Raw genomic sequence first — 26,851 nt, 5'->3', positions numbered from 1 at the left:
TACACTAAACTGATATATGCATGTCTACTGAGTCACAAAAGACACCAAAACAGACCCCAAAAAAGTCTGGCCTGTTGCAGAAAATACATTAGACTAAAGTGGTATTTTCTTTCATGCATGATATTGTCAATCACAAATTGGTCCAGATCAATAACCAATTTTAAGACTTTGTTTTCCTCTGTTATATACAAAACAAATCAAGTAAAAACAAGCACACATTCATCTTGAGAATGTACCATAAAGCAGTAGAAGGTAAAACGAGGTGAAAAACAGGTACGTCTGTCCATCCATCTGTCCAACCAAACCTCTTTTTCTTTTCCTATACATCTGTATTTCTATCCATCCTTTAATGCATCCAACCATCATCTATTCTATCCATCTATTCATTCATCCATCTTCTGTCCGTGTATTTGTCCAAATATGTTGTACATAAGTAACAATATTTTGCTTCTAAAGATTTATTTTAGGTACATTAACATCCTCCAATTTCAATGTTTCTTTTCACGCATGAAGTCCATTCCCCCCATTGGTTTACTCCTTACTTCTCAAGCCAAACCCAGTTTATCCAACTGAAATCATTTAAAATAATGCTAAAAGAAATGTTATTGTTTCTTTAGTCCATGCAGTGTTCTAGAGTTTTGTAACCCTTCCGCCCTCCTTGGCTTGTTTATATTAAAAGTGGGGTCATCTGGACCCCGCAAGACAGTGCAATTAATTTTTTTAATTATTGATTTTTGAGTTTCATCAATGTCCATAGCAGACATAAAATCCTGTCCACATTTGTCATGGAAGGAATCACACATCAATGTGTGGTTGGAGTCATCTGGACCCCAAAGAGAGCGGAAGGGTTAAAGGGCACTTTCAAAAAATACATTGTTATTATTAATGTCATTGTTGTAGAAATCCTGGAGAAAAAAAAGTCATACATTCTTCCAACCCTTCTTAGTTGTTATTGTTATCAGTTTTTGTGCTAGTTATTGTATAAGGTATTGTGGTAACTTCATGAAACATAACTCAATGGGTTCATGCAGAGAATTGATTTCCACTACTTCCTTTATAGATATTGGACAAATTCAAAATTAGTTTCAAGCAGTCATCTCTCAGCAAGTCTTAAATGGTTTCCATGTTTACTTACTTGTATATTTGGAGAAAAACACACTCAGTCCTTTAGTTTGGTTATCTGCTGCCACAGCTGTGACACTTATGTTATACTGGACACCAGCAGTCAGGTTAGTTATATTCAACCTTTCATCAGTCACACTGACATTTAGAGTATATGATCCATTTGACCATTCTACTTCATAGTAGGAGCTTTGTCCTAATGGTTTGGTCCAGCTCAGAGATATAGAGGAAGTGGTGATTTCAGTAACAGTGAGGTTTCTGACTTTATCCGGTTCTGTAAGGAAGTGGAGTCCTAAAGATGAAAACTACCCTATACACTAAACTGATATATGCATGTCTTCTGAGTCACAAAAAACACCAAAAATGACCCAAAAAAAGTCTGGCCTGTTGCAGAAAATACATTAGACTAAAGTGGTATTTTCTTTCATGAATATTTTCAAACATAAATTGGTCCAGACCAATGACCAATTTTAAGACTTTGTTTTCCTCTGTTATATGCAAATAGATCAAGTAAAAACAAGCACACATTCATCTTGAGAATGTACCATAAAGCAGTAGAAGGTAAAACGAGATGAAAAACAGGTACGTCTGTCCATCCATCTGTCCAACCAAACCTCTTTTTCTTTTCCTAAACATCTGTATTTCAATCCATCTTTTAATGCATCTACCCATCATCTATTCTATCCATCCTTTCATTTTATTCATGCACGCATCCATTCATTCATCCTTCCTCAGTCCGTGTATTTGTCCAAATATGCTGTACATAAGTAACATTATTTTGATCCTAAACATTTATTTTAGGATCATTTTCATCCTCCAATTTCAATGTTTCTTTTCATGCATGAAGTCCATTCCCCTCCACTGGTTTACTCCTTACTTCTTAAGCCAAACCCAGTTTATCCAACTGAAATCATTTAAATCCCAATCCTCATCCATTTCTTGAAGTGTTCCTTGAGGTTCTGTTCTTGGTCCCCTTCTCCTCATTGCCTACCTCCTACCCTCTGCAATATACCATGTAAATTTAACATTGGTTCTCATTGTTTCGCTGATGATACCCAGCTCTATCTGTCCAGTAAACCCAACTCTTTTCTTCCACCATCCTCTCTTTCCTCCTGCCCGTCTTAAATAAGAACCTGGTTCACCTTAAATTTCCTCAAACTCAACAGCGACCAAACCAAATTTCTCCTTGTAGATTCTAAATTTACCCCTTCCAAAGTTTACAATTTCACATGTCCCATCTGCTTCCCCTCACGTTAAGAGTGGATGTTATCCTTGACAGTTCACTATGGGACTGATTTAAGGTATTTCGTTGCACATATCTCTCTCAGCAAGTCTTAAATGGTTTCCATGTTTACTTACTTGTATAACTGGAGGTAAATGCACTGTGTCCTTTAGTTTGGTTATCTGCTGCCACAGCTGTGACTCTTATATTATACTGGACACCAGCAGTCAGGTTAGTTATATTCATGCTTTCATCAGTCACATTGGCATTTAGAGTATATGATCCATTTGACCATTCTACTACATAGTAGGAGCTTTGTCCTAATGGTTTGGTCCAGCTCAGAGATATAGAGAAAGTGGTGATTTCAGTAACAGTGAGGTCTCTCACTGTATCTGGTTCTGTAAGGAAGAGGAGTCCTAAAGATGAAAATTGCCCTACACACTAAACCAGGGCTGGCCAACCCTGGTCCTCAAGAGCCTCAACCCTGCCTGTTTTCTAGCTCTCCCTGACCAGCTTGCTGCTGATTAGCTGACTCAAGTAATTCCACGTAATGATTAGCTGAACACACCTGATTTAGGTTGTCAGCATCAAGCAGTCCAGGGAGGGCTGGAAAACGGGCAGGGTTGAGGCTCTTGAGGACCAGGGTTGGCCAGCCCTGCGACTAAACTGATATATGCATGTCTTCTGAGTCACAAAAGACACCAAAACAGACCCAAAAAAAGTCTGGCCTGTTGCAGAAACTACTCAAAAATAGTTATATTTTCTTCAATGACTGACTTTTATAAGCAAATATTGTTCAAGACCAATTACCAATTTAAAGCCTCTGTATTCATTTCCTAAGTACTAAATAGATCAATTAAAATCAAGCCCTCATTCATCTTGAGAACGTACCACAAAACAGTAATAGGTAAAACGTGAAAAACAGCTACATCCATCCATTGACTCATCAATCCATCCATGCATCCGTCTAACAAAACGTCTTTCTCTGCTTCTATACATCAGTATATCTATGCATCCTTTCATGCATCCAGCCATCATCTATAGATACATCTGTATATCTATTGATTCATTTTTCAGTCTTATAATGCATCCACCATCATCCATCCATCCTTCCATTCTTTATCCATGCACCCATTCATCCATCCAACCTCAGTCCATCTATTCATCCAAAAATATTGTACATAAGCAACATTTTTTCCCCAAACATTTATATTTGGCACATTTTAATTTGTCCTCTAATTGTAATGTTTCTTTTCAATGTTGTTGTTGAAATCCTAAAAAAAATCATGAAATAGTCCAACCCTTCTTAGTTGTTATTACTAGCAGTTTATGTGAAAGTTGTTTTTTTATAAGGTAGTGTGGCAACTTAATCCAAAAAATTACTAATTTGGTCCAAATAGATAATTAGGTTGTATCATTTCTTATACATCATCAATAAACAATCAAATTAAAAATATAAGTCTGTAAATGTTATTTCTGCCTCAAAAATACAAGACACTGTCCTGCAGCAGGAGATAAAAATATGTTTGAAACTTTTACTGAAAATAAACTGCTCTGACAGTAGATTGAACCTTTTGCTAAAACGATAAACTCAATATTTATTTTGATTATTGGCTTTTTTCTTAAAACTCAAAGAGCCACATTGGAGGGATAAAAACACATCATGTGGCTCCAGAGGTGAAGGTTGCAGACCCCAGAACTAATTAAATGTAGTTAGTTGCACATATCTCTCTCAGCAAGTCTTAAAAGGTTTAGATGTTTACTTACTTGTATAACTGGAGGTGAAGAATCTCTCTCCTTTTGTTTTGTGATTTTCCGCCACAGCTGTGACACTTATGTTATACTGGGCACCAGCAGTGAGGTTAGTTATATTTATTCTTTCATCAGTCACATTGGCATATAGAGTATATGATCCATTTGACCATTCTACTTCATAGTAGGAGCTTTGTCCTAATGGTTTGGTCCAGCTCAGAGATATAGAGGAAGTGGTGATTTCAGTAACAGCGAGGTCTCTCACTTTATCCGGTTCTGTAAGGAAGAGGAGTTATAAAGATAAAAACTACCCTATACACTAAACTGATATGTATGTCTTCTGAATCACAAGAGACACCAAAACAGACCCCCCATCCCCCCCAAAAAAGTCTGGCCTGTTGCAGAAAATACATTAGACTAAAGTGGTATTTTCTTTCATGGATGATATTTTCAATCACAAATTGGTCCAGACCAATGACCAATTTTAAGACTTTGTTTTCCTCTGTTATATACAAAACAGATCAAGTAAAAACAAGCACACATTCATCTTGAGAATGCACCATAAAGAAGTAGCAGGTAAGACGAGGTGAAAAACAGGTACGTCTGTCCATCCATCTGTCCAACCAAACCTCTTTTTCTTTTCCTATACATCTGTATTTCTATCCATCCTTTAATGCATCCAACCATCATCTATTCTATCCATCCTTTCATTTTAGTCATGCACGCATCCATTCATTCATTCATCCATCCCCGTTTCATGTATTTGTCCAAATATGCTGTACATAAGTAACATTATTTTAAACTTAAACATTTATTTTAGGAACATTTTCATCCTCCAATTTTAATGTTTCTTTTCACGCATGAAGTCCATTCCCCTCCATTGGTTTATTCCTTACTTCTCAAGCCAAACCCAGTTTATCCAACTGAATTCATTTAAATCCCAATCCTCATCCATTTCTTGAAGTGTTCCTTGAGGTTCTGTTCTTGGTCCCCTTCTCCTCATTACCTACCTCCTACCCTCTGCAATATATCATGTAAATTTAACATTGGTTCTCATTGTTTCGCTGATGATACCCAGCTCTATCTGTCCAGTACACCCAACTCTTCTCTTCGTCCTTCCTTCCGTTCCTCTTGCCCGTCTTAAATAAAAACCTGGTTCACCTCAAATTTCCTCAAACTTAACAGCGACAAAACCAAATTTCTCCTTGTAGATTCGAAATTTACCCCTTCCAAAGTTTACAATTTCACATGTCCCATCTGCTTCCCCTCACGTTAAGAATGGATGTCATCCTTGACAGTTCACTCTGGGACTGATTTAAGGTATTTCGTTGCACATATCTCTCTCAGCAAGTCTTAAATGGTTTCCATGTTTACTTACTTGTATAACTGGAGGAAAATGCACTCTGTCCTTTAGTTTGGTTATCTGCTGCCACGGCTGTGACACTTATGTTATACTGGACACCAGCAGTCAGGTTAGTTATATTCATGCTTTCATCAGTCACATTGGCATTTAGAGTATATGATCCATTTGACCATTCTACTACATAGTAGGAGCTTTGTCCTAATGGTTTGGTCCAGCTCAGAGATATAGAGGAAGTGGTGATTTCAGTAACAGTGAGGTCTCCCACTGTATCCGGTTCTGTAAGGAAGAGGAGTTATAAAGATGACAACTGTCCTATACGTGGAAATAATCAATCTCTCTTCTGAGTCACAAAAGACTCCAAAAAAAAAAGTCAGGCTTTTGCAGAAAAAAAAAACAAAAAGCTATTTTTTTCAATGACAATTTCAAACACAAGTCGGTCAGTGACCAATTAGAGGCTTTTGTTTTCCTCCATTTTGTACAAAACCAATCAAGCCCACATTCATCCTGGGACTCTACCTTAAAGCAGTAGCTGGTCAAAAGATAACCATCCATCCATGGACTCATCTATCCTTCCAACAACTCATCCATCTATCAACCCCTCCATCCATCCATCTAAAAATAACTTAATTAGGTAATATTTTTTTCTTCTACAACTTAATTTTTGGCAAATTTCTTGGTTTTCCAACAGTTTCAAAATTTCTTTTCAATTTATTTTATCTAGAGATCATTTTCTAAGTTTTCATAAAAAGGTTAGAACCCTGCAAAGTGGTTAATTACAGCGGTTTTAGGGCAAAATTTTGTCTAATGCATTGCGGCATATTTATTAAAACACTGGTCATTGGGTTCATGTAGAGAATGAATGTCAGCCTTTTTATCATCCATCCATCCATGTAAAAAATTGCCCATTAAACCATCCATCTGTTTATTCTGTCATCATGACTTTTTTTGTCTATTTTTTCTTTATTCAACCAACCTTCCATCATTTTCTATATATCCATCATCTATTTTTTTTTTTGATGGATGGATTTATAGATTAATTTTTAATTTTTGTTTTCAATTCGTCTAGCCTTCTCTCTCTCTTTCATGCTTTAATCTATTCATCTCTTCAGTTATGATTTACATTGGAAAAACATTTTTTTTCCCATTAGACTATTATTTTAAGGACACTGTATAGTTTCTATCTATTTTTACAAGTTTTAATAAAGAATTCCAAACATATTTGTGGTTAATATCACCAGTTTTTGCTCAAGTTTTGCATAAACTGTGTTTTATCTAAGTCATTGTGGCGACCTTTTGAAACATGGCTCATTGAGATCATGCAGAAAATGAATTGGTATCATTTTCTATACAGATATTCAACTAATTCTAACATTAACTATATAGATTTTGAACTATGTAACATTTGACACTGTTAGAGCCATTTAGCCCAGTTTTTTTACAGATCAAAACCCAACCGGAGCAGCAAACTTCCATTTTCAGCTTTTAGAAAAAAAACATTTAATTTATGCTTTTGTGGCCAGTAAAATATGAATTTACACAATATTGTTTTTAAGACACAATTGAATATTTAGTGTTTTTTACAACTCCTGTTACTTTTGACAGTACATCCATGTTTCTGTCAAAATAAAGTTTTAAAGAAAGATCATCCTGCTGCAATTGGTTAAAATTAAATTAAAAATGTAAGAAAGTCAACCCAAACAGGGCATTTTCTATCACTGTGGCTTTGCTGCACCTTTATCATTTTTTTCTCATTTTACTGTTGCACATAAACATCACAACATCAATGTAGAATCAAATTAAAAATATAAGTCTGTAAATGTTATTTTTGCCTCAAAAATACGAGACACTGTCATGCAGAACGAGATAAAAATATTTGAAACTTTTACTGAAAATAAACTACTCTAACAGTAGATTAAACCTTTTGCTAAAACGATAAACTCAATATTTATTTTGATTATTGTTTTTTTCTTAAAAGTCAAAGAGACACACTGGAGGGATAAAACAATGTCATGTGGCTCCAGAGGTGAAGGTTGCAGACCCCAGAACTAATTAAATGTACTTTTTTTCCCATATCTCTCTCACAAGTCTTAAATGGTTTCCATGTTTACTTACTTGTATAATTGGAGGTAAATGCACTCTGTCCTTTTGTTTGCTTATCTGCTGCCACGGCTGTGACATTTATGTTATACTGGACACCAGCAGTCAGGTCAGATATAGTCATTCTTCCATCAGTCACATTGGCATTTAGAGTATATGATTCATTTGACCATTCTACTTCATAGTAGGAGCTTTGTCCTAATGGTTTGGTCCAGTTCAGAGATATAGAGGAAGTGGTGATTTCAGTAACAGTGAGGTTTCTGACTTTATCCGGTTCTGTAAGGAAGTGGAGTTATAAAGATGAAAACTGCCCTATCCACTAAAATGATATGTCTATCTTATAAGTTACAAAAGACATCAAAACAGAAAAAAACAAGTAGGGCCATCTGCAGAGAATACATTAGACTAAAAGTGGTATTTTCTTCCATATATCTCCTTTTCAATTACATTTCTGTCAAAACCAATAACCAAATTGAAACATTTGTTTTTCTCTTTTACATACCAAAGAACATCAAGTAAGAACAAGACCGCACTCATCTTATGAATGTACCATAAAACAGTAGCAGGTAAAACAATTACAATCCATTAACTCATGCAATCATTCATCCATCCATTTAATCAGTTTACATCTTAACATCCAACCAACGTCCCATTCCTGTACACATGAATCCATTTGAAACTCAATTGTATCAACCATCAACCATCAATAAAACCAGCCATCAAACCAACATCCGATCTATCCGTCCATCCATCGTCCAGGTATTTATCCAAATGTGCTGAATATAAGTAACATTATTTTCTTCTTACACATTTATTTTAGTTACATTTTCATCCTCAGATTTTAATGTTTCTTTTTATTTTATTGTTGCTGTAAAAGTCCTTTTTTCAACAAATGTTCCAACTCTTTGTAGTTTTTAATATTATAGGTTTTTGTGCAAGTTCATGTGGAGAATTTATTTCTATTTTCTATATAGATAATGGACAAATTCAAAATATTTTGAGGCAGTCATCTCTCAGCAAGTCTTAAATGGTTTCCATGTTTACTTACTTGTATATTTGGAGAAAAACACACTCAGTCCTTTAGTTTGCTTATCTGCTGCCACGGCTGTGACACTTATATTATACTGGACACCAGCAGTCAGGTTAGTTATATTCATGCTTTCATCAGTCACATTGGCTTTTAGAGTATATGATCCAGTTGACCATTCTACTTCATAGTAGGAGCTTTGTCCTAATGGTTTGGTCCAGCTCAGAGATATAGAGGAAGTGGTGATTTCAGTAACAGTGATGTTTGTGACTTTATCTGGTTCTGTAAGGAAGTGGAGTTATAAAGATGAAAACTGCCCTATCCACTAAAATGATATGTCTATCTTCTAAGTTACAAAAGACATCAAAACAGAAAAACAAGTAGGGCCATCTGCAGAGAATACATTAGACTAAAATTGGTATTTTCTTCCATATATCTCCTTTTCAATTATATTTTCGTCAAAACCAATAACCAAATTGAAACATTTGTTTTTCTCTTTTACATACCAAAGAACATCAAGTAAAAACAAGACCGCACTCATCTTATGAATGTACCATAAAACAGTAGCAGGTAAAGCAATTACAATCCATTAACTCATGCAATCATTCATCCATCCATTTAATCAGTTTCATCACTTTACATCTTAACATCCAACCAACGTCCCATTCCTGTACACATGAATCCATTTGAGACTCAATCGCATTAACCATCAACCATCAATAAAACCAGCCATCAAACCAACATCCGATCTATCCGTCCATCCATCGTCCAGGTATTTATCCAAATGTGCTGAATATAAGTAACAATATTTTCTTCTTACACATTTATTTTAGTTACATTTTCATCCTCAGATTTGAATGTTTCTTTTTATTTTATTGTTGCTGTAAAAATCCTTTTTTCAACAAATGTTCCAACCCTTTGTAGTCTTTAATATTATAGGTTTTTGTGCAAGTTCATGTGGAGAATTTATTTCTATTTTCTATATAGATAATGGACAAATTCAAAATATTTTGAGGCAGTCATGTCTCAGCAAGTCTTAAATGGTTTCCATGTTTACTTACTTGTATAACTGGAGGAAAATGCACTGTGTCCTTTTGTTTGGTTATCTGCTGCCACAGCTGTGACACTTATGTTATACTGGACACCAGCAGTCAGGTTAGTTATATTCATGCTTTCATCAGTCACATTGACATTTAGAGTATATGATCCATTTGACCATTCTACTGCATAGTAGGAGCTTTGTCCTAATGGTTTGGTCCAGCTCAGAGATATAGAGGAAGTGGTGATTTCAGTAACAGCGAGGTCTCTCACTGTATCCGGTTCTGTAAGGAAGAGGAGTCCTAAAGATGACAACTGTCCTATACGCGGAAAGAATCAATTTCTTTTCTGAGTCATGTGGTAAGGTTTCTTCTTTTTTTCCTGACTTAGGTTTTTTAGGAGTTTTTCCTTACTGGGAGGGAGGGTCTAAGGGCAGGGATAACCAGTTTATGTAGTCTGTTTAGTTTTTAACAATTGTTTATATTTTGAAGCTCAATGAGGCAAATTCCTTTGTGATTTTGGGCTATATAAATAAAATTGAATGGAATTACTGTTGCACATAAGCATCACAACATCATTGTAGAATCAAATTAAAAATATAAGTCTGTAAATGTTATTTCTGCCTCAAAAATACAAGACACTGTCATGCAGAACAAGATATAAATATGTTTGAAACTTTTACTGAAAATAAACTACTCTAACAGTAGATTAAACCTTTTGCTAAAATGATAAACTCAATATTTATTTTGATTATTGTTTTTTTCTTAAAAGTCAAAGAGACACACTGGAGGGATGAAACAACGTCATGTGGCTCCAGAGGTGAAGGTTGCAGACCCCAGAACTAATTAAATGTACTTTTTTCCCCATATCAGTCTCAGCAAGTCTTGAATGGTTTCCATGTTTACTTACTTGTATAATTGGAGGTAAATGCAATCAGTCCTTTAGTTTGGTTATCTGCTGCCACGACTGTGACATTTATGTTATACTGGACACCAGCAGTCAGGTTAGTTATATTCATGCTTTCATCAGTCACATTGGCTTTTAGAGTATATGATCCAGTTGACCATTCTACTTCATAGTAGGAGCTTTGTCCTAATGGTTTGGTCCAGTTCACAGATATAGAGGAAGTGGTGATTTCAGTAACAGTGAGGTTTCTGACTTTATCCGGTTCTGTAAGGAAGAGGAGTCAGAAAGATGAAAACTGTTCGATACAATGAAATCATCTGTTTCTCTTCTGAGTCACAAGAGTCTCCAAAACAAAAACAAAAAAATCAAGCCACGTCTGTTGCAGAAAATACAGAAGACTAAAGTGGTATTGACATCTTCAAACACATATTGGTCAAGACCAAATACCAATTTGAAACATTTGTATTCCTCTATTATGTACAAAACAGATCAAGTAAAAACACGCCAATCTTGTACCAGAGGCAATCTGGGGTTCACTGTCTTGCCCAAGGACACTTTGACAAATGCAAGATGGGAATCGAACCCGAAATCTTCCGATCAGGAGTCAACCGCCCTGCTGCTGCACCACAGCCACCCCTTACCATCCAATAACTCCAGCATTTCTACATCCATCCATCAATCCATCTCACCATGTATCCATCTTTTTTTAATCTGTCTCCATCCAACGTCCCATTTCTCTTGACATGCATTCATCTATAACTCAGTCTATTCAACCATCCATTCATCTTTAGTCTGTCTATTCATCTAAATATGGTGTACATACTGTAAGGAACAATATTTTGCACCTAAGCATTTTTCAGGCATATTATTATTTATCCTTCAATGTTAATGTTTCTTTTTAATGTCAGTGTTGTAGAGATAATTCAAAAAAGATTCGCATAAAATGTTCCAAACCTATCAGTAGTTTTGTTCAAGTTATTATGTAAGGTATTGAGTTATTCTTTTAAAAATGGCTCATTTGGTTCAAGTAAATCATGATTTTCTACTATTTCCTTCATAGGTATAGGACTAATTTAAGGTATTTTGTTGCACATCTCTCAGCAAGTTTAAGTGGTTTCTATGTTTACTTACTTGTATAACTGGAGGTAAATGCACTATTTTCTTTAGTTTGGTTATCTGCTGTCATGGCTGTGACACTTGTGTTATTCAGGACACCAGTACTCAGGTTAGATATAGTCGTGCTCTTATTAGTCACAATGGGATTTAGAGTAGTTGATCCATCTGACCATTCTACTGTATTGGAGGAGCTTTGTCCTAATGGTTCAGTGGAGCTCAGAGGAACAGAGGAAGTGGTGATTTCAGTAACAGTGAGTTCTCTGACTTCATCCGGTTCTGTAGGGAAGAGGAGTCAGAAAGATGAAAAACTGTCCTATACAATGAAATCATCTGTTTCTCTTCTGAGACACAAAAGTCTCCAAAACAAAAACAAAAAAGCCAGGCCTGATGCAGAAATTACTGAAGACTAAAGTGGTATTTTATTCCATGGATGACATTTTCAAACAAATATTGGTCAAGACCAAAGACCAATTTGAAACATTTGTAATCATCTGTTATATCCAAAACAGATCAAATAAAAACAAGCCCATATTCATCTAGAGAATGTACCATAAAACAGTAGCAGTTAAAAAATTACCACCCATTAACTCATGCATTTCTACATCCATCCATCATGTATCCATCTTTTCATCTATGAATCCATCCAACGACCCATTTCTCTAGACATGCATTCATCTATAACTCAATCTATGCAATCATCCTTTTTGCTGCACTTTAGTTATTGTGCAATGTCCACTTCCTTTTTGCTGCACCTTTTAACTGTAATGCACCTTTTATTTATTTTATCCTTTCTTTAATTTGTTTCTAGCAAACAGCTACTGGCAGAAATATCATTTTTGCTCTGCATAAATGATAAAAAAGACTCTTGATTCTAGATCCATCCATAAAACCACTGAACAAACCACTTCCCATTCCATCCATCCATCTATACTGATATTTATCCATAAATCTAACCATCATTCTATTCTTCTATCAATTTATCATCCATCTTTCTACCCCTGTAACCATCCATCCATGCATCCGTCTAAACAAACATCCATCTCTTCTCTTATCTACGTATCTTTATGTGTATGCATCCTTTCATCCATCCATCTAAATTTGCTATACATACATAATACTTTTCTCCTAAGCATTAATTTATGGCACATTACTATTTATCCTTTAATACTGATGTTTCTATTTAATGTCAGTGTTTTGAAGATTGTGCAAAAAATATGCTCATAAAATGTTCCAACTCTTCTTAGTGGTTATCAGTAGTTTTGTTTAAGTTATTGTGTAAGATATTGAGTTATTCTTCGAAAAAATTGCTCATTTGGTTCAAGTAAATCATGATTTTCTACTATTTCCTTTATAGGTATAGGTCTAATTTAAGGTATTTTGTTTCACACATCTCTCAGCAACTTTAAGTGGTTTCTATGTTTACTTACTTGTATAACTGGAGGTAAATGCACTATTTTCATTAGTTTGGTTATCTGCTGTCATGGCTGTGACACTTGTGTTATTCAGGACACCAGTAGTCAGGTTAGATATAGTCGTGCTCTTATTAGTCACAATGGGATTTAGAGTAGTTGATCCATCTGACCATTCTACTGTATTGGAGGAGCTTTGTCCTAATGGTTCAGTCGAGCTCAGAGGAACAGAGGAAGTGGTGATTTCAGTTACAGTGAGTTCTCTGACTTCATCCGGTTCTGTAGGGAAGAGGAGTCAGAAAGATGAAAAACTGTCCTATAGATGAAATCATCTGTTTTTCTTCTGAGTCACAAAAGTGTCCAAAACAAAAACAACAAAAAAAAACATGTCAGGTCTGATGCAGAAAATACAGAAGATTAAAGTGGTATTGAAATTTTCAAACAAATATTGGTCAAGACCAAATACCAATTGCAAATGCAAGATGGGAATCGAACCTGAAATCTTCCGATCAGGAGTCAACCGCCCTGCAGCTGCACCACAGCCACCCCTCACCATCCAATAACTCCTGAATTTCTACATCCATCCATCAATCCATCTCACCATGTATCCATCTTTTTTTTAATCAGTCTCCATCCAACGTCCATCCAACGTCCCATTTCTCTTGACATGCATTCATCTATAACTCAGTCTATTCATCCATCCATTCATCTTTAGTCTGTCTATTCATCTAAATATGGTGTACATACTGTAAGGAACAATATTTTGCACCTAACATTTTTCAGGCACATTATTATTTATCCTTCAATGTTAATGTTTCTTTTTAATGTCAGTGTTGTAGAGATAATTCAAAAAAGATTCGCATAAAATGTTCCAACCCTTCTTAGTGGTCATCAGTAGTTTTGTTCAAGTTATTATGTAAGGTATCGAGTTATTTTTTGAAAAAATGGCTCATTTGGTTCAAGTAAATCATGATTTTCTACTATTTCCTTTATAGGTATAGGACTAATTTAAGGTATTTTGATGCACACATCTCTCAGCAAGTTTAAGTGGTTTCTATGTTTACTTACTTGTATAACTGGAGGTAAATGCACTATTTTCATTAGTTTGGTTATCTGCTGTCATGGCTGTGACACTTGTGTTATTCAGGACACCAGTAGTCAGGTTAGATATAGTCGTGCTCTTATTAGTCACAATGGGATTTAGAGTAGTTGATCCATCTGACCATTCTACTGTATTGGAGGAGCTTTGTCCTAATGGTTCAGTGGAGCTCAGAGGAACAGAGGAAGTGGTGATTTCAGTTACAGTGAGTTCTCTGACTTCATCCGGTTCTGTAAGGAAGAGGAGTCAGAAAGATGAAAAACTGTCCTATACAATGAAATGATCTGTTTCTCTTCTTAGTCACTAAAGTCTCCAAAACAAAAACAGAAGAAACAAATCAAGTCACGTCTGTTGCAGAAAATACAGAAGACTAAAGTGGTATTGAAATTTTCAAACAAATATTGGTCAAGATCAAATACCAATTGCAAATGCAAGATGGGAATCGAACCTGAAATCTTCCGATCAGGAGTCAACCGCCCTGCAGCTGCACCACAGCCACCCCTTACCATCCAATAACTCCTGCATTTCTACATCCATCCATCAATCCATCTCAACATGTATCCATCTTTTTTAATCTGTCTCCATCCAACGTCCATCCAACGTCCCATTTCTCTTGACATGCATTCATCTATAACTCAGTCTATTCATCCATCCACTCATCTTTAGTCTATCTATTCATCTAAATATGGTGTACATACTGTAAGGAACAATATTTTGCACCTAAACATTTTTCAGGCACATTATTATTTATCCTTCAATGTTAATGTTTCTTTTTAATGTCAGTGTTGTAGAGATAATTCAAAAAATATTCTCATAAAATGTTCCAACCCTTCTTAGTGGTCATCAGTAGTTTTGTTCAAGTTATTATGTAAGGTATTGAGTTATTCTTTTAAAAATGGCTCATTTGGTTCAAGTAAATCATGATTTTCTACTATTTCCTTCATAGGTATAGGACTAATTTAAGGTATTTTGTTGCACATCTCTCAGCAAGTTTAAGTGGTTTCTATGTTTACTTACTTGTATAACTGGAGGTAAATGCACTATTTTCTTTAGTTTGGTTATCTGCTGTCATGGCTGTGACACTTGTGTTATTCAGGACACCAGTAGTCAGGTTAGATATAGTCGTGCTCTTATTAGTCACAATGGGATTTAGAGTAGTTGATCCATCTGACCATTCTACTGTATTGGAGGAGCTTTGTCCTAATGGTTCAGTCGAGCTCAGAGGAACAGAGGAAGTGGTGATTTCAGTAACAGTGAGTTCTCTGACTTCATCCGGTTCTGTAAGGAAGAGGAGTCAGAAAGATGAAAAACTGTCCTATACAATGAAATCATCTGTTTCTCTTCTGAGTCACAAAAGTCTCCAAAACAAAAACAAAAAAGCCAGGCCTGATGCAGAAATTACTGAAGACTAAAGTGGTATTTTATTCCATGGATGACATTTTCAAACAAATATTGGTCAAGACCAAAGACCAATTTGAAACATTTGTAATCATCTGTTATATCCAAAACAGATCAAATAAAAACAAGCCCATATTCATCTAGAGAATGTACCATAAAACAGTAGCAGTTAAAAAATTACCACCCATTAACTCATGCATTTCTACATCCATCCATCATGTATCCATCTTTTCATCTATGAATCCATCCAACGACCCATTTCTCTAGACATGCATTCATCTATAACTCAATCTATGCAATCATCCTTTTTGCTGCACTTTAGTTATTGTGCAATGTCCACTTCCTTTTTGCTGCACCTTTTAACTGTAATGCACCTTTTATTTATTTTATCCTTTCTTTAATTTGTTTCTAGCAAACAGCTACTGGCAGAAATATCATTTTTGCTCTGCATAAATGATAAAAAAGACTCTTGATTCTAGATCCATCCATAAAACCACTGAACAAACCACTTCCCATTCCATCCATCCATCTATACTGATATTTATCCATAAATCTAACCATCATTCTATTCTTCTATCAATTTATCATCCATCTTTCTAACCCTGTAACCATCCATCCATGCATCCGTCTAAACAAACATCCATCTCTTCTCTTATCTACGTATCTTTATGTGTATGCATCCTTTCATCCATCCATCTAAATTTGCTATACATACATAATACTTTTCTCCTAAGCATTAATTTATGGCACATTACTATTTATCCTTTAATACTGATGTTTCTATTTAATGTCAGTGTTTTGAAGATTGTGCAAAAAATATGCTCATAAAATGTTCCAACTCTTCTTAGTGGTTATCAGTAGTTTTGTTTAAGTTATTGTGTAAGATATTGAGTTATTCTTCGAAAAAATTGCTCATTTGGTTCAAGTAAATCATGATTTTCTACTATTTCCTTTATAGGTATAGGTCTAATTTAAGGTATTTTGTTTCACACATCTCTCAGCAAGTTTAAGTGGTTTCTATGTTTACTTACTTGTATAACTGGAGGTAAATGCACTATTTTCATTAGTTTGGTTATCTGCTGTCATGGCTGTGACACTTGTGTTATTCAGGACACCAGTAGTCAGGTTAGATATAGTCGTGCTCTTATTAGTCACAATGGGATTTAGAGTAGTTGATCCATCTGACCATTCTACTGTATTGGAGGAGCTTTGTCCTAATGGTTCAGTGGAGCTCAGAGGAACAGAGGAAGTGGTGATTTCAGTAACAGTGAGTTCTCTGACTTCATCCGGTTCTGTAAGGAAGAGGAGTCAGAAAGATGAAAAACTGTCCTATAAAAATGAGATCATCTGTTTCTCTTCTGAGTCACTAAAGTCTCCAAAACAAAAACAGAAGAAACAAATCAAGTTATGTCTGTTGCAGAAAATACAGAAGACTAAAGTGGTATTGACATCTTCAAGCACATTTTGGTCAAGACCAAACACCAATTTGAAACATATGTAATCCTCTGTTATGTACAAACAGATCAAGTAAAAACACGCCAACCTTCTACCAGAGGCAATTTGGGGTTCACTGTCTTGCCCAAGGACACTTTGACAAATGCAAGATGGGAATCGAACCCGAAATCTTCCGATCAGGAGTCAACCACCCTGCAGCTGCACCACAGCCACCCCTCACCATCCAATAACTCCAGCATTTCTACATCCATCCATCAATCCATCTCAACATGTATCCATCTTTTTTAATCTGTCTTCATCCAACGTCCCATTTCTCTTGACATGCATTCATCTATAACTCAGTCTATTCAATCATCAATTCATCCATCCTTTCATCCATCCATTCATCTTTAGTCTGTCTATTCATCTAAATATGGTGTACATACTGTAAGGAACAATATTTTGCACCTAAACATTTTTCAGGCACATTATTATTTATCCTTCAATGTTAATGTTTCTTTTTAATTCAGTGTTGTAGAGATAATTCAAAAAATATTCTCATAAAATGTTCCAACCCTTCTTAGTGATTATCGGTAGTTTTGTTCAAGTTATTATGTAAGGTATTGAGTTATTCTTTTAAAAAATGGCTCATTTGGTTCAAGTAAATCAGGATGTTCTACTATTTCCATCATAGGTATAGGACTAATTTAAGGTATTTTGTTGCACATCTCTCAGCAAGTTTAAGTGGTTTCTATGTTTACTTACTTGTATAACTGGAGGTAAATGCACTATTTTCATTAGTTTGGTTATCTGCTGTCATGGCTGTGACACTTGTGTTATTCAGGACACCAGTAGTCAGGTTAGATATAGTCGTGCTCTTATTAGTCACAATGGGATTTAGAGTAGTTGATCCATCTGACCATTCTACTGTATTGGAGGAGCTTTTTCCTAATGGTTCAGTGGAGCTCAGAGGAACAGAGGAAGTGGTGATTTCAGTTACAGTGAGTTCTCTGACTTCATCCGGTTCTGTAAGGAAGAGGAGTCAGAAAGATAAAAAACTGTCCTATACAATGAGATCATCTGTTTCTCTTCTTAGTCACTAAAGTCTCCAAAACAAAAACAGAACAAACAAATCAAGCCACGTCTGTTGCAGAAAATACAGAAGACTAAAGTGGTATTGAAATTTTCAAACAAATATTGGTCAAGACCAAATACCAATTGCAAATGCAAGATGGGAATCGAACCTGAAATCTTCCGATCAGGAGTCAACCGCCCTGCAGCTGCACCACAGCCACCCCTTACCATCCAATAACTCCTGCATTTCTACATCCATCCATCAATCCATCTCACCATGTATCCATCTTTTTTTAATCTGTCTCCATCCAACGTCCCATTTCTCTTGACATGCATTCATCTATAACTCAGTCTATTCATCCATCCATTCATCTTTAGTCTATCTATTCATCTAAATATGGTGTACATACTGTAAGTAACAATATTTTGTACCTAAACATTTTTCAGGCACATTATTATTTATCCTTCAATGTTAATGTTTCTTTTTAATGTCAGTGTTGTAGAGATAATTCAAAAAATATGCTCATAAAATGTTCCAACCCTTCTTAGTGGTTATCAGTAGTTTTGTTCAATTTATTGTGTAAGGTATTAAGTTATTCTTTGGAAAAATGGCTCATTTAGTTCAAGTAAATCGTGATTTTCTACTATTTCCTTTATAGGTATAGGACTAATTTAAGGTATTTTGTTGCACACATCTCTCAGCAACTTTAAGTGGTTTCTATGTTTACTTACTTGTATAACTGGAGGTAAATGCACTATTTTCTTTAGTTTGGTTATCTGCTGTCATGGCTGTGACACTTGTGTTATTCAGGACACCAGTAGTCAGGTTAGATATAGTCGTGCTCTCATTAGTCACAATGGGATTTAGAGTAGTTGATCCATCTGACCATTCTACTGTATTGGAGGAGCTTTTTCCTAATGGTTCAGTGGAGCTCAGAGGAACAGAGGAAGTGGTGATTTCAGTTACAGTGAGTTCTCTGACTTCATCCGGTTCTGTAAGGAAGAGGAGTCAGAAAGATGAAAAACTGTCCTATACAATGAAAAGATCTGTTCCTTTGTAGAGTATCAAAAGATTCCAAAACAAAAAAAAAGAAGAAAAAAAAGCAAGTCATGTCTGTTGCAGAAAATACAGAAGACTAAAGTGGTATTGACATCTTCAAACACATATTGGTCAAGACCAAATACCAATTTGAAACATTTGTATTCCTCTGTTTTGTACAAAACAGATCAAGTAAAAACATGCCAATCTTCTACCAGATTCAATTTGGGGTTCACTGTCTTGCCCAAGGACACTTTGACAAATGCAAGATGGGAATCGAACCTGAAATCTTCCGATCAGGAGTCATCCGCCCTGCAGCTGCACCACAGCCACCCCTTACCATCCAATAACTCCTGCATTTCTACATCCATCCATCAATCCATCTCAACATGTATCCATCTTTTTTTAATCTGTCTCCATCCAACGTCCCATTTCTCTTGACATGCATTCATCTATAACTCAGTCTATTCAACCATCCATTCATCTTTAGTCTGTCTATTCATCTAAATATGGTGTACATACTGTAAGTAACAATATTTTGTACCTAAACATTTTTCAGGCACATTATTATTTATCCTTCAATGTTAATGTTTCTTTTTAATGTCAGTGTTGTAGAGATAATTCAAAAAATATTCTCATAAAATGTTCCAACCCTTCTTAGTGGTTATCAGTAGTTTTGTTCAAGTTATTATGTAAGGTATTGAGTTATTCTTTTAAAAAATGGCTCATTTGGTTCAAGTAAATCATGATTTTCTACTATTTCCTTCATAGGTATAGGACTAATTTAAGGTATTTTGATGCACACATCTCTCAGCAACTTTAAGTGGTTTCTATGTTTACTTACTTGTATAACTGGAGGTAAATGCACTATTTTCATTAGTTTGGTTATCTGCTGTCATGGCTGTGACACTTGTGTTATTCAGGACACCAGTAGTCAGGTTAGATATAGTCGTGCTCTTATTAGTCACAATGGGATTTAGAGTAGTTGATCCATCTGACCATTCTACTGTATTGGAGGAGCTTTGTCCTAATGGTTCAGTGGAGCTCAGAGGAACAGAGGAAGTGGTGATTTCAGTTACAGTGAGTTCTCTGACTTCATCCGGTTCTGTAAGGAAGAGGAGTCAGAAAGATGAAAAACTGTCCTATACAATGAAATGATCTGTTCCTTTGTAGAGTATCAAAAGATTCCAAAACAAAAAAAAAGAAGAAAAAAAAGCAAGTCATGTCTGTTGCAGAAAATACAGAAGACTAAAGTGGTATTGACATCTTCAAACACATATTGGTCAAGACCAAATACCAATTTGAAACATTTGTATTCCTCTGTTTTGTACAAAACAGATCAAGTAAAAACATGCCAATCTTCTACCAGATTCAATTTGGGGTTCACTGTCTTGCCCAAGGACACTTTGACAAATGCAAGATGGGAATCGAACCTGAAATCTTCCGATCAGGAGTCATCCGCCCTGCAGCTGCACCACAGCCACCCCTTACCATCCAATAACTCCTGCATTTCTACATCCATCCATCAATCCATCTCAACATGTATCCATCTTTTTTAATCTGTCTCCATCCAACGTCCATCCAACGTCCCATTTCTCTTGACATGCATTCATCTATAACTCAGTCTATTCATCCATCCACTCATCTTTAGTCTATCTATTCATCTAAATATGGTGTACATACTGTAAGGAACAATATTTTGCACCTAAACATTTTTCAGGCACATTATTATTTATCCTTCAATGTTAATGTTTCTTTTTAATGTCAGTGTTGTAGAGATAATTCAAAAAATATTCTCATAAAATGTTCCAACCCTTCTTAGTGGTTATCAGTAGTTTTGTTCAAGTTATTATGTAAGGTATTGAGTTATTCTTTTAAAAAATGGCTCATTTGGTTCAAGTAAATCATGATTTTCTACTATTTCCTTCATAGGTATAGGACTAATTTAAGGTATTTTGTTGCACATCTCTCAGCAAGTTTAAGTGGTTTCTATGTTTACTTACTTGTATAACTGGAGGTAAATGCACTATTTTCTTTAGTTTGGTTATCTGCTGTCATGGCTGTGACACTTGTGTTATTCAGGACACCAGTAGTCAGGTTAGATATAGTCGTGCTCTTATTAGTCACAATGGGATTTAGAGTAGTTGATCCATCTGACCATTCTACTGTATTGGAGGAGCTTTGTCCTAATGGTTCAGTCGAGCTCAGAGGAACAGAGGAAGTGGTGATTTCAGTAACAGTGAGTTCTCTGACTTCATCCGGTTCTGTAAGGAAGAGGAGTCAGAAAGATGAAAAACTGTCCTATACAATGAAAAGATCTGTTTCTCTTCTGAGTCACAAAAGTCTAAAAAAAAAAAAAGTCAGGTCTGATGCAGAAAATACTGAAGACTAAAGTGGTATTTTATTCCATGGATGCCATTTTCAAACACATATTGGTCTAGACTAAATACCAATTCATCTAGAGAATGAACCATAAAACAGTAGAAGTTAAAAATTACCACCCATTAACTCATGCATTTCTACATCCATCCATCATGTATCCATCTTTTCATCTATGAGTCCATCCAACGTCCTATTTCTCTAGACATGCATTCATCTATAACTCAATCTATTTAACCATCCATCCCTAAAACCAATGTACAAACCACTTCCCAATCCATCCATCCATCCTTCAATATTAATATTTATCCATAAATCTAACCATCATTCTATTCTTCTATCAATTTATCATCCATCTTTCCAACCTGTAACCATCCATCCATGCATCCGTCCAAACAAAACATGCTTCTTCTCTTATCCATGTTCACGTGTATCCATTTTTCATGCACCCAACCACCATCCAGCCATCCTTTTTTTGTATCCATCCATCCATCCATGCATCCATCATCAGTCCATGTGTTCATCCAAATACCGTATTTTCCGGACTATAAGTCGCGGTTTTTTTCATAGATTGAATGTCCCTGCGACTTATACTCCAGTGCGACTTATATACGAATTTTTAATGATGAGATATGGACCGTAAGTCTAGAGTGCCCTCTTATGGTGATCTGTGCAATTACTTTATTTACTGTAGTTATTCAGACGTGACACAGAGGACGAAGAATTTAAGGGATTTAGTGATATGGAGTGAGATTGCGTGCAATTAATGACAGTAAAGATACAAAGTTGATGATTTCTTGAGGCTATAGTTAAAGAAAACTGTTATGTTATATAAATGCTACACCTTTTCATTTTTTTCATGATGCTAATATGTGAATATGTGTTGACACATATTCAGCCTGTTTTTTATTCACTTATGAATGTTATAACTTACCTTCCAGGATGATGTAATATCGTTTTTTTCAACTAGTTTGTAAAATAAATTACTTGGAAAAAAATGCGACTTATACTCCAGTGCGACTTATGTATGGTTTTTTCTTCTTCATTATGCATTTTTTGGCCCCTGCGACTTATACTCCGGTGCGACTTATAGTCCGAAAAATACGGTATGCTGTTCATAGGTGATATAATTTTCCTGCCTAACATTTATTTTAGGCACATTTCAATTTATTTTGTAATTGTAATGTTTTTTTTTGAGTCAATGTTTTAGAAATCAATCAGAAACATTTTCAAAAAATGTTCCAACCCTTTTTAGTCAGTAATATTAGCAGTTTTTGTGGAAGTTATTGTGTAAGGTATTGCGGCAACTTAATTGAAAAATGGTTCCTTGGGTTCAGGTTGATAGTGATTTTCTTCTACTTCTTACACAGGTATAGGTCTAATTTAAAGGGGTCATACCATGATTTTCATCAGACTAAACTATATCCATATATATGATCATATATTAGCTTAAGAATACAAAAAAACAAATTATTTGTCAAATATGAGTCATTTTTGGGGGCAGTTTTAATACACGGAAGTAAAATGACTTGATTTCTGAGGCCCCGCCTCTCGCTCATTGTTGGTCCCGCCCATTTCACTACGTCATCCTTGACTCTACCCATAAACCGTCAATGAGCCACCTCAGCGTATAGTATAATGTATTTAAGACCTCAAAAAGTGGAATTTTCATGGTAGGGCCCTTCTAAGGTATTTTGTTGCACACATCGCTCATCAAGTCTTAAATGGTTTCCATGTTTACTTACCTGTATAATTGGAGGTAAACACACTCAGTCCTTTAGTTTGCTTATCTTCTGCCACGGCTGTGACATTTATGTTATACCGGACACCAGCAGTCAGGCCAGATATGGTCATGCTTTCATCAGTCACTTTGGCATTTAGAGTATATGATTCATTTGACCATTCTACTACATAGTAGGAGCTTTGTCCAAATGGTTTGGTCCAGCTCAGAGATATAGAGGAAGTGGTGATTTTAGTAACAGTGAGGTTTCTGACTTTATCCGGTTCTGAAAGGAAGAGGAGTTAAAATGACAAAGAAGAAAAAGTTATCAAGTGTTTTTTACACCAATTCCCAAAGGAAATCAACACACAATAGTTAAGATACAAATGTATGTTTGCATTTAAATGTATAAACAATATAAGGTATTTTTTATCAGGAGGTCGGCCATGACATCACAATTTGTAACTCATACAAGTTGTAAACTTCTATTAGCAGTCTCACTTGAGTTTTTTTGTCCTCTTTCTTCATTACTTTGTGGAAGCAACTGTCTTTTAGTGGTGCAGTTTACCTCATTGATGCAGAGGACGTTGTACTTGATGGTCTTTAAGAGCTCAGCAAACGAAGAAGGATGATAAAATAAAGGCACTTACTGGTTGTGATATTTCCACAGCAGTTAAGACACGTAAAGTTGACTTCATAGACCGTTCCAGGGATAAGATCAGTCAGTGATCCTTCTTTTGTTTGGTTACCAGTGGATAATGTGCAGTTGGCTGGAGAGTTTAAACTGATATTGGTGGTTACTATCATCAACTCTGTTAAATTCTGGGCTTCACACTTTTCTGAAAGAATTAAAAAGAGATAGTTACACTGAATCTTTTTTTTAATCTTAGAGATGAATTACCAGATCCTTTGGTGTGTCAGAAAAGGTGTACTTACGGTCACAGTCTGCTCGGCAGCTCTGGAAAGACAGAAGAAAACATGCAGTAAGCTGTTTCAGCCAGCAGAGGTCAGCATTTAGCTTAAGACAAAAACAAGTGATTTCAAATCAAATCATTTTTCCTGACATGAATCATTGATCGTCTGGACCGTATCAGCTAGCGGCATCTTCAACTTTGCTTTTGCATCTGTTAACATCAAGTTTTCTTCCTTGATGGAAGCATCACACACAGACAGTTTTCTAACTGCTGCTGATAAAGTCACAGGTAAGGTCAACAGCTTTGGTTATTTGTTTTGACTAATCCAGTTATTTTAATGTATTTACTCCAAAGACACCAAAAGTTAGGCTAAAAACAAACATCTGTTTCCACATAAAACACTTTCTGCTGTAAATGTGGAAACTTTAGGATAAAAAAAAATGATAAAAACAGTCAAAAATATTCAATAAATGCTGAGCAATACAACGATGCCTGTCTTCTACCAGCTGCTGTACTGGAAAACATACTAATATAATTCTTTTTCACTATTCCGACCCACTTCTTAAATATTTCATCTGATGAAAAAAGTTTAGCATCAAATCCACGTTTGATGGTCTCTAAAAAATTCAATTCAGAGTCCAGTTTGTACGTTTAGAAAAATATCTAAAAGAGAACAAAAAATACATCCATCCTTTTCCTAAACTCACTTCAATCCACAAGGTTGCTGGAGCCTACCCAGCTACTGAAAGGGGTAGCCGGGGTTAAACATGGACACTCCACCTGTCCATCAAGAACATGACAAACTAACAATTTTAACATCCAAAAACTGCACACAAGGAAGTAAATATGAGGCATTAGCTCATCCTCACACGGAAACGCTCCGTTTCCTGGTATGAGAACAAACCCCCCCAACTCAGATTCCTCATTAACTGATTAAATAAAAAGGCCTTTCAGATTGTTTGCATCCCAGCTAAACATTAAACACATTCCATCATCGCTCAAACCTGAATGTTTCTCCACAAGGACCTCAGGTGGGAAATCATTAACTTCCAGCCGCTAAGACTTTCCTGCTGCAGCTCTTCAGCCCCGTTTCCCGCCTCTACTGACAGCTGTTCACCTGAGTTCAGCTTCTTCAGGTAAGTTGGCATCAAACAAGTTTGGCTATTGATGTCTTTTCAAACTTAGTTCATTTGATCTAGTGAATTATACAAGAAATACTCAATTTTTAGCTCACTGGCAGACAGCATCTCAGAAAGTTTGTGTATTTTTTTTTCAGAAAAAAGAAAATTAGACTAAAACAAGAAAACAATTATAGCAAACAACAGTAGGAAGCAAACTGAGCTTTTTTGGATTAACATGGTCTCATCTAAACCACCTTTTTGTTTGTTTTCATGGAAAAGAATGAACCATTTCTGGGAACCAGAATGAAAAATAGAATCAAATCCTGAAGGTAACATTTTGTATTTATCTCATTTCAGTCCACATGAATGCAGTATTTTAACAACAGAAGCTGCTTGTAAGAGGAAGTATGTTTGCTCTTTGTGACAAGACCAGTGATCCAAAACAGAACATGTTCATTGGTGCTGAAACATGTCTCAAAGCCTCTAATTCAAATGTCTCATTTCCTGCAGGTGCGGAAAAAGTCCCTTTCACACCCAACATGTAAACCTGGGGTTCTGGTACATAAGGCTGCATGACCCTGAACCATCCCAGGCCGGTCTTTGTCAGTAATGTTTGTGAATATGTCATACGTTAAATGTAATAATACAGAATGGGGCTGCCACAATTAGTTGACTATTAACATAGTCGACGACTAATTTAACAGTTGATTAGTTGCTATTTTATATTATATGGATTCAGATTGTAGTAAAGTTTAACACAGGTGTGAGCATTCAGCATAAAAAAATGCACTTTTATTTGTCAGTGAGACCAAAACTTTAGTTCCTTGTTTCAGATGCTGACCTCATTAGAGAGTTAAGGAATATGCTTTCCATCAAACTCATTTTGACAGGTGACCTTTGACCCTATATACCCTTTATATATAAAATCTCTATTAAATTGTTGCATCATCTTGAGAGGTGGAGCACCTGTCAAAACGAGTTTGATTGACAGTATATTCCTTATCTCTCTCTCATTTGATTTTATCTTGTTTTAATCCTAGAAAGTAATAAAAGGACAAAGGCTGCATGAATCATTAAAAGTTTAATAAACCATCACCTTTTTTTTTAGTTAGTAATTTAGTTAGTAATTATTAGTGATTAGTCGACTAATAAAATAATCGTTTGTGGCAGTCCTAATATACAATTTCCACACATCTACCCAACCATATGATGTTGGATTTCGTCGCTTGAGTCAGCTGAGCGAATCCAAGACATTTCTTATTGGAAGTCCCTGAGAAAACTTCCAAACCACTTCCTCAGTGGTTGAACTGAGGCAGACCAACGGTTGGACATTTGTGCATGGTGGAGACCAACACAGAAGAAGCAGCAACATTTATTTAGTCATTGGGATCTTCTTCTACTAGGAGCTCCTGATTGTTAGAGAGAAAGACAGCAGCACAAAGAATGAGACCAGAAACCGCCAAAACCCCCATGGGTTTCTATTTAGAGATCTCTCTGCAGTTCTGACTGCTTTTAATCAGCCAGTAGAACCTACGGTCAGAACCACACAGATTCAGCTGCTGTGATGGACAAAAAGGGAAGCGGATGTTCCCTAACTGTAGTTCCTATCTGAGTTCTTCTT

The 26,851-nt window shown here is 35.8% G+C and overlaps 1 protein-coding gene and 1 long non-coding RNA gene across 7 annotated transcripts in view; both read right to left on the bottom strand.

The window, feature by feature from the left end:
- Positions 1-26,851, bottom strand: part of ptprja (protein tyrosine phosphatase receptor type Ja) — a 75,843-nt gene that overhangs the window by 35,068 nt on the left and 13,924 nt on the right. The window contains exons 2-9 of one of the 6 annotated variants that reach the window (XM_036212595.1): positions 24,132-24,153; positions 23,846-24,034; positions 23,221-23,481; positions 10,531-10,791; positions 9,645-9,905; positions 7,572-7,832; positions 5,475-5,735; positions 4,112-4,372 (exon numbers count right to left, since the gene is read on the bottom strand). In XM_036212595.1, the coding sequence (XP_036068488.1) occupies positions 4,112-4,372; positions 5,475-5,735; positions 7,572-7,832; positions 9,645-9,905; positions 10,531-10,791; positions 23,221-23,481; positions 23,846-24,034; positions 24,132-24,153 (1,777 nt within the window). Of the gene's footprint in view, positions 1-4,111; positions 4,373-5,474; positions 5,736-7,571; positions 7,833-8,604; positions 8,852-9,644; positions 9,906-10,530; positions 10,792-11,658; positions 11,920-13,070; positions 13,332-14,120; positions 14,376-23,220; positions 23,482-23,845; positions 24,035-24,131; positions 24,154-26,851 lie in introns of those variants that run through there. The other 5 variants (XM_036212594.1, XM_036212596.1, XM_036212598.1 and 2 more) reach the window with 5 other exon arrangements.
- Positions 15,073-18,017, bottom strand: LOC118598906. Its single transcript, XR_004948138.1, has 3 exons — positions 17,749-18,017; positions 16,581-16,841; positions 15,073-15,429 (listed from the first exon to the last, which is right to left on the bottom strand). It is a non-coding gene; the product is annotated as an uncharacterized LOC118598906 (long non-coding RNA).

This window comes from Oryzias melastigma, linkage group LG6 (assembly GCF_002922805.2).
Source record: "Oryzias melastigma strain HK-1 linkage group LG6, ASM292280v2, whole genome shotgun sequence".
NCBI lineage: Eukaryota > Metazoa > Chordata > Actinopteri > Beloniformes > Adrianichthyidae > Oryzias > Oryzias melastigma.
The sequence above is the reverse complement of the archived record's forward strand: the minus strand, read 5'-3'. Positions and strand labels throughout refer to the sequence as shown.